This window comes from Vipera berus (genome assembly GCF_964194415.1).
Source record: "Vipera berus genome assembly, chromosome: 1".
NCBI classification, from domain to species: Eukaryota; Metazoa; Chordata; class Lepidosauria; order Squamata; family Viperidae; genus Vipera; species Vipera berus.
The window spans coordinates 84,760,989-84,770,300 of record NC_138202.1 but is presented as its reverse complement, the minus strand read 5'-3'; the positions used below and the strand labels follow the sequence as shown (position 1 = coordinate 84,770,300).

The following is a 9,312-nucleotide window of genomic DNA, read 5'->3' as shown; positions in this document are numbered from 1 at the left end:
CCGTCCTTCGCTATATGGCCAGGAATCTGGGCAACATTCAACGGCTAATTAATACAAGCAGTCGGTATTATTCACTTCGTTATTGTTCTTCGAAATCCGGGCAGTAGCCTACCGCGCGAAATGGAAGCGTCGCTTTGGCCAACGGGGAAAGAGTTAAATCATCTGCCTTCCCCGCCCCGAGCTGTCACATTTCTTCTTTAAAACCTTTCCGATTGGAGCGCCGTCCGAGGGGCCGAGAAGCGCTAATGAATTAATACGAGGCGAAGGCAAAGCGGAATGCGCTCTCACTCTCTCTCTCTTAAGCTGCTCCAGCTCTGGCTTCGCTTTAGCCCTTAAGGCTGTAATCTCACACACCTTTAAAAGAGAGAAGGCTCTCTTGAGTTCAAAGGTATCGCGGCTGAGAAGTGTAAAGTTGAATTTCTGGGGGCACCATCAAAGCAGCCTTTTATGACGGATGGGGTGCAATTTAGAATCTCATGCTTTGGTGCGGCAGATCGGGTTAGAAAGCATGTTTGGGGCTGGGGATTAAAGGGATGAAAATGGATGATTTTGAAAGGCATCAGATCCACCCCACCCACCCATGCAAAAGGGAGTGATTTGGCCTAATTATTCTGCTAATGGGGCCCTGGAAGCTATAGCATTTCCCCCACCCCTCCCCTCATATATAGGCTTCAAGAATAGATAGGATTCATTGTTGGAAATTATTTGGCAAATTTAGAATGAAGTTTGTAAAACGATTCTCCCAGCTTCCCTTTATTGCTTGCAAAATGTAGGGGGAAAAGTATGTTGCGGGTAATATAAGAATTTTATTTTATGCTGCTGAATTTGAACAGGGGTTCTGTGTGGGACTACCTCCAAGTGGCAACTTCCGACAGTGACTCTGTAGCAAAAATCTATCTAAATGAAGCCACTCATACAATTCCATGTACTTAAGAAATAGTTTCCTGAAAGTCTAAACTAAATCAGCTAAGCAGAGCAATATGAATTAATTTATCAAGTGGGGAAATGGAATGTTATCCTTTTGCAATACAGAATTCTGTTTTTTGGGGGATGACTGGACTAGAAGATCTCCAAGGTCCCTTCCAGCTATGTTCTAAGATATATTGACTTATATCAGTAAGGTCTTTTATTGACTTGCTCTCCGTGCAAATAAATGTAGTCTTTAGAGTAGCCCAGCATTCTTGATTAGATTGGGTGAATAAACCAAGCAATTCTGGAGTTGGGGTGAGAGACCAGTTCCAAATAAATTCATAATTCTCTATCCAGTTAAATTTCCTGTGAATTTGATTATTCCCAGAATGCAGCAGTGAGATACATTGTTTGCCTTTGGATAATTGATGCAATCTGATATTAATAGATGGCGCTAATATCTGATGATGATATCTGGTTGGGTAATGAAATGTATGCAAGCAAACAGCCAAGTTCAGAGTGCATCAAGAACTCCACGGTTCAACCTTGAGCTATAGATATTCTATTGGAACTTTGCATAATTACCTGCTTTTTTTGCATCTATAAAAAGTCAGGCTGGCGATATCATAGGTTATCAAAACAGGATCTTTCCCTAGAAATTAAAAACATTGACTTGGTTTTGTTTTCTCTTAAGTGATTTCTTCTTAACTGGTATTCTGGGAAGTAGTAGATTAACCTCCTTAGAACAAAATAGAAAAGAGAATAATAGGTATCCTTTTAAAGTGGAACATTGGCTGTTAGATCCAGAGCCATTCTGCTGATGACTCTCATCAATTTGAAATGAATCAGGAGGAGTCTGGTAACACCTTTTCCAATTAACATTTTTTATTAAAAGGGCAGCATATGCTCTTGCCAACTGGAGCTCAGTTCCTCAGATGCATAGAGTGGCTAGGACGCAGGATTTAAAAAGGGGAGAGGTGAAAAAGTGGTTATGCAGATGTTGGATACATGTGAGAAAGCCAACAAACACCCCATCAAATAGCAGTTCTAATGTATTAAAATCCACTGTGTTTGTTAAGACCTTCTGTCCTTTCGATGTTATGTGTGTTTGACAATCTGTTGCACTATAATAGTGGTGCAGTCTCATTGTTCAAAAAGAGCAACCTTGAACTGTTAACTGAATGTCCTGGAAAGCTGAAATTAATACTACTTTGTCCTTATTTGAGGTCCTGATACCAAACTCGTATCCATTCATTCTTTTCCACAAAGTCTGCCTGATCAAAGTACAATTGAAAGGGGTATTGCTGACAGATGAAGGTGTGTGACACATTGAGAGAAGAGCATGTGTAGATGCTTTTTCTTTTAATGAAGTTGCTGGGACTAGTGATGGTGCTGTTGATGTAAGGGGGGGGAATAAACCTCTGGGTTTATTGCAGAGTCTGCTTCCCAGTTTGTTGCTTGTAAGAAACTGTTTCAAGTTGGACGATTATCTGTATGCAAGTATGGGTATGCACCCCAGGCCAGAGAAATGTGTCATTGTCCAGTATGATTTGTAATTTATTAATAAAGCATTTGTCAAGAACTGTAAGAGATAACCAGTGTGTTTTGCTCTTTGTGGTTTGTCTTTTAATAGATCCTCCCTGATCATTGATCTGGCTCTCTTGATTTGTTTAGTGATCTCACTGGATAGGTAGTTCAATCTTATGAATGGCTGGATGAACTCTGTCCATGGAACATCTTTTATCAAGTGGGTTAGAAGGAATGTAGTTGTAGCACAGAAGCTGGGTTTAGATTTAGTGGTATGTGCTGAGTGGAGGTATACATGCATGCATTTGTAGATTTTCTATATTCTGGTGTTTGTGTATTCATTCTTCAGCTTTACTGTGACATCAAGAAAATGGGCTTGCTTGGTAGAAAGGATGACATTGATGGTGGGTAGAAGTTGTAGTCATGATGGATTTTAATGATAGGTTCTTTTTATGGTCCAAATGACAGTGAATCTCAGGGAGTGTGAGTTGAGAAAGTGTTTTAAGTCAGAGATAAATTTGTTTTCTTTACAGGAAAACATGCTTGCAATCCAACATACATTAATAGTTATATTTTCCCTTGGGGAAGATTAAGTTTTCACTCTGAGGTAGAAACATTTACCATACTAACATCATGAAGCAGTTACCAAGGAAACACTTCTTTGTACTGAGTTTATTTTGTTTCATTGTTCAAGTCATATTTTGCTTTTTCTATTAGATTTTATTCAGCTACAACCTAGCCTGATTTATTGATTTTAACTTCTTGCTTACTGACTTTTGTAAACTGGAATGTACCTGCTTAAGCTAATATGTCTTTTGTGTCTTGTTTCTTTCATTGAAGAACTACCTCCTTCCTACATCTGCTTCAAAAGTCACTCTAGATCAGGGGTGTCAAACTGCCAGCCCGCGGGCTGGATGCGTCACGAGGAAACCACATCCACCCCATTGTCGGCAATGGGGAAAAAGTTCCGATACATCGCGCAATGTCACGTGATGTCGCAAGTTTGACATGTCTGCTCTAGATTATCAGAATATTGTTTTTCCACAGTTTTTCCTCTTAACACAATATGACGGGTTATTATTATTTTATAAGATTTCTATACTTGCCCACCTTAAGCAACTCTGGGTGGTTCAGAACAGCAACAGATAATGGAAATCTCTATAACAAATTGTCATATCGCAAACTTTGTTGGGTTCCTTTATGATAGGTGATTCCACCAGAAGGTGAGCCATATAACTCTACTTATCTCTCACTTGCATCTTGATTTCTCCTCCTTTGTCCACACCCTTACTTGTTATTTTTGTATTTTTCCATGGCCTAGGTGGATCCCACACAACTCCCTGCAAGAAGTAAATGAAAGAAATGATGCCTTTGCCTCCCACAGGCATTTCAGTCTACCTAAGGCGAGAAACAGACTGTTAGTCTGTAATGTTGAATGTAAAATGCTGTTTATATTTCCGGGGCCAAATGTCAATGCCCTATAGAATTTTTGTTCTTATCTCCTGAACAGGAGAGAAAGAATCTATTGTGCAAACCAAAGAAATACATGTACGTTTGAATAGTTGTCATAACATACAAATTACAGCATGAGTGAGACGACCCAAAGGAAACAAAAAAGCAAACATTATTAGTATAGAATAAATGATAAAAGCTGTCAGTTGTGCCTAAAATCTAAAATAGCCCTACGCTGCAACTCATACCATCGGAATAAGAACAGCATGACAGAACATGATTAAACACAGAACCAGCAATTGGGAAGAAAGACATGTTAGCTACAATGATTGAAGGAGACTTTGAGATAACAGTAAAATGTATAACTTGGCTACCAGATGGCCAAACTTTGCAGTTAATAAGAGATGGCAAAAACAGGGAAAAGCCTAACTTTGCAATAGATTGCTGGGCTTTATTGTTATGTGAGTAAAGGAATTTTTATTTCCTGGAAACTTGAAGATTGAATTATGAAGGTTGAGAAAATGTGAATAGTTTAAGAAGAAAAACTTAATACCAAATAGTCAGTGAAGTGTGCACAATTTAAGTGCACAAGATTGAAAAAAACGTGGCCTCTGATTTCTGTAGTCCAAGAGACTCATTTTCCTTGAAGATTAAGAATGGGAAGATCATCCCACTGTTAGGTTTTATCATACAGAATTCTTGCTTTGTTTTTATGATATTGGCGAGCTTTGCTTGACAAACTAATGTATCTTAATAAGTTTGTTTTTAATAAATCGAACTGTAACTTATTTCTAATTTGCTTTTGTCATTATTTTCAAGGAAAAATAAGCCACAAAGAACTGTTCAGACTGGTGAATGCATTTGTAGGTCTAATTCTTATAACATTGCCTAACACCTAATAATATTAAATCCTTAAATTGTTTTTAGGATTCCAGCATTTTATAACATTTTCATAAAATAATTTCAGGCTGCATGCTCACCACATAACTGCATGTCGGGTAGAGATTAAACAAAAGTTGTTTTGTACTGCAATTGTTACAACAAAAGCACACTTTAATTCCGTTTTTTGGTGAAATATTTATTATTTGGATTATAGTAACTGTTTTCAAAGTGCTTCGGGTAAATGCTGGAGAACTTGAGAGACATAGAAACTCAGAAGACATAGCTTGTATTCTACATGTATATTGAATGCCTTTTCCTAAACACAAAATCTATCCATTTTCAGACGTTCTATGATGGAAACACAAATATGTCTTGACAGTTAATCAGTGAGAAAAAAAGATCCCGGAACATAGGAGATATGAAAAGTGCTGAATTATACCTTTTATAAATGTATTACTATTCTATATTTTCTAGTTCTAACAAGTTTTTTTTAAAAAAAATTGAACACAATGGATAGGAAAAGATTGAGATGGATCAATGATCAAATTTTGGTTGCAGGTTTAAGAGAACCTTTGTTTATTTGAATATGTACAGTATATTAGGAGGGAAAAATATAATATAAAATATACCAAAACAAACTAACATAGCCCATAATAAATTCATCCAGGTTTTGAATAATCTCTTGCCATTCTCTCACGTTTCTCAGACTTGTGCAAATACCTTCGGATCTTTTTATTCAGATAAGTGTTAAAACAGATAGCATACAGTTACTTTGGCCCATCATACTTTGTTCTCACCAGAAGAAAGGGGAAATCTGAGACATGATAATCCAATTATATATTCGGAGCTTCTGATAAAACCATCTACCCTCCCTGAATAGCTAGTGTTGTGATTCAGGGTCAGCCTGTGGGTTCGGCAGTTGGGTCGGACGATTCAGAGGAGGAGGAGGGGGGTGTTGGAGAGGTTGCTGAGGGTGTTGGAGAGCTTGCTGATGAGAGCCCTCAGCCAGGCCCCTCCCATCTGGTTACAACGCAGACCCAGCTGTGTGAGCCTGACAGCGTGGATGAAGATGACCCACAGCTGGCCCGGTTCAAGGATGCCCGATGCAGGAGGCAGTCAATCAGGAGTAAACAGAGGAAGGCAATGGGGCACCTCAGAAGGAGGCAGAGAGAAGCCATGCCCTGAACTGTTTAAAAGGGGAATGCGTGGGAGGGCTGGTTTGCTGAAGGCAACCGTTTGAATAGCTCCTGTTTCATGGTTCGTGTCTTGTTTTGCTCTGTTTGCTTTTGTGTCCATAAATTGGGCAGGCTTAGTTCCAGCCTCTTGCCTTCTTGTAAAGGGGTTGTCCCTGCCTTATCTGCAGGGCCAGTAGTAGGCTGGTACAGAACAGCTAGATTGTGGCAAATTACTGAGGGCCCTGCTCTAACTTCAGCAGATGAAAAACCTGAAGTATCAGAGAGAGGAACCAATACAGCTATCTTTTCAGAAAACAGTTCTGAGCTAAACATTTCATTTCATGTTCTTCTCAATCCAGTCTTTGAAAGGAATTGCTCGGCTGTAGCCAGTGTAAAGTTGTAGGCTGCACGTCTTGTCATAGCCCCAGCTCACTAAACCCATGAGATGCCAAGTTAACTCAGAAGAAGATTTTCCTGACAAAGGTATTGCAGCAATCCCTCCGGTCTCAGAAGGGCAGATGTTAGAAGCTGCTGTGGGATGTTGCTTGGCACAGAACATACTGTCAGTGACACTGATTTGGATTCCATGTTCCTCATATTGTTGCTCGCACAGAAGGGAGTCCACTATCTGAACAGACCCGCTACGAATTGTATCATTCTTGTAGTTTGGGTCTGTAACATCAGTCAGGATCTTCCAACCGGTGATGACTATTTGCAAATCATCTGTGGGAGGATCGATATCACGTGTGGAAGCCAGGCATATGGGTTGGACATGGCTACTGATTCTGGCTTTGTCCAGGAGCTTAATGATAGCTATGTCAGAATCAAGCAATATAGGGTCATAATTTGGGTGAACTATGATGGCTGAAATCTAGGAGAAATCCAGAACAACAATATAAGAATTTACATGTTACATATATTTTATCCTATTCATTTTAATATTGTATATGAAATCCCAAATCATCTTTAGCAGTCACTAACCATTGTCAATTGCAGCCACAGTTATAACAGTGACCCCAAACCATGGATATCTTGGAATACAGCTATGCTAGATGGGAATTGTAACAGGTAGGTTCCCAAGGCAATTGGAAAGTCTCAGAAGGAGGAAGGTAGCTTGAGTACAATCTAACCGTAGATTGCAATATTAAATCAAAACCAAAGGACTACAAACCTGATAATACTCAAGTGTAGAAAAAAGAAAATTATTTTGATGGAAATATGCATCCCAGGTAAAGGCAGTAAAACATTTTAAAAGTCCAGAATAAAATAACGGTTAAGACGTGGCTGAAGCAGTCACTTCCCTATTTCACCTCACTATAAGGAGGAGGTACAGAAGAAAAAGATTTGCAAAATTCTATATTATAGCCAGCCCCATTAAATTAGTTTCAGCCTTCCTAGTTTACTTATTGGGGTTGATGATATCAATGGAATCTAGGTACGATAGAGCTTATTGATCTGTTTCTTTAAAATTTAATTAATCTACTAGAACCTTCAAAGCATTTTTTTAAATCCAGTAATATAAGAAAAAATTAACAAGGAATCAACAGTAAAGATGAAGAATATCTATCTATCTATCTATCTATCTATCTATCTATCTATCTATCTATCTATCTATCTATCTATCTATCTCTACTGTATCTATTGATCGTCTATCTTTGTTACCATAAACAATTGGCTAGGGATACTCCCATTGCAGCCTGTTAGTTGCAACTAATTATAATGATATCAGTAAGGCTTATCTCTAAATGGCTGACCTGAGAGCATTAGGCCGCAAGTAATCCCTGGAAGCCTTAGATATGGACAACCAGAAGCCTCTAAATGAAGATACCCAAGTATAATTTTATGGAACAACAAATTAAAATTACTTATTACCTGACTTGAAAGGGAACGTATGTACTGTGTTCAATTTCAGGGAAATGGAAATATCAATGAAGTTTGGTTTTTGTTTTATTCACTATGATGTACTAAATGCCTTAGCACTCATCTATTCATTCCAAACAACTCACCCGTAGGTTCTGTATGATCTTCTCATCTCTATCCTCATCTCTGTAGAACTTGCCAAGAACAACTCTGATGTCTGCTGTTTTGAGAACAGTGACCTTCCCCAGATTGGTGACACAGTGTGCAGCCACAACAACTGTGCGTTCATTCAACAAAGCTCCGCTGCAAATCAGTATCCAAGTCCCTTTTCTGTGATTGGGAAACTTCACCCCATTAGGTCTCCGATAGATGGCTGCTTGCCATGGCCATCTGGTTGTGGATGATTTGTGAAGTATAGTGTTTTCTGTCTTTCCGCAGACTGCCAAAAGGAGAGGGAGAAGAAAGAAATACTATTTTTAATTAATAAAACAAAGTATGTAAAATCAATCTTATTAAATTATTAAACTACCTGAGCTCAAGCAAATTTTACCTTGCAGTAAAATTACATTATGTAAAATAAATCTTTTGGCTTTCTAAATGCTATCCAGTTCTACCTATCCACCCTCCTTTCCAGATCTCTTTCTTTCTTTGACAAACCATATTATATTCTTAAGCTAATGAAATATTCAGGACTTCCCAAAGCAGATTTTAAAGTCACATATTTAACCTTGTTCTAAAAGATGAGAAGACTTTTTGATTGTTTAGACAGAAAAATAGAAGAGAAGCTTAACAATAAACAAAACAAAACAAAAATGGTCTTAGCTTTATGAATATTACTGGAAGTAGTCACACCAATCAGTAGAAAAGCTTATTCTGTATATTCTGTGGTTGTCAAGCCTCTAAACTAAGTAATGAGTCTTTTCCATTCTCATAGACAGTTTATTTGCATGATGTGCAGACCAATATAAATGAATATTTTATTCATTTACAGTATGAATACTGTAAACACATATATCCAAAGGGAAGAATCAAGTTGTTTAAAATTAGGCATAATTTGCTTTTAACATTAATCCAGGCAGAGTTAATATTTTAAAGTCCATTGATTTCTGTGGCAAAAGCAAGCAGAAACATAAACGTCTCTTTTTTAAATCAGTGAAGGTTAAAAAATTTTAATCTCTGTTGAATTGGGCTCAATTTTATTTTTGCATATTAAAATTTATTTTGATCAATAGGTATTTTCTAGTGAGTATTTCCTTTGGTTTGTCACAATTGGCACTCACTGCTAATGAAACATTCATACGTTCATTAAAAAGATCCCTCAAATCTTTCCAAGTGCTGGAAAATTTGCAAAAAATAAGCTGATAATCGCCATTTATCAATTGCCTCCATTTCTGATGACAAAAAAATGGTGTCATTTTGTGGAAATGGCTGCACCCTTCTCCTCATCTGTCCCTAAGACAGTGGAGATGAGGAAAAACAGATTCTCTTTAACACATTTTGAAACTGT

General features: G+C 37.9%; 1 protein-coding gene across 1 annotated transcript in view; it reads right to left on the bottom strand.

The window, feature by feature from the left end:
• Window positions 1-6,124: 6,124 nt before the first annotated feature.
• Window positions 6,125-9,312, bottom strand: part of PAMR1 (peptidase domain containing associated with muscle regeneration 1) — a 71,548-nt gene continuing 68,360 nt past the window's right edge. Inside the window, exons 10-11 of the mRNA XM_081327530.1 lie at window positions 7,952-8,244; window positions 6,125-6,816 (exon numbers count right to left, since the gene is read on the bottom strand). Coding sequence (XP_081183656.1) covers window positions 6,280-6,816; window positions 7,952-8,244 — 830 coding nt within the window. The 3' untranslated portion in view covers window positions 6,125-6,279. The remainder of the gene's footprint in view (window positions 6,817-7,951; window positions 8,245-9,312) is intronic.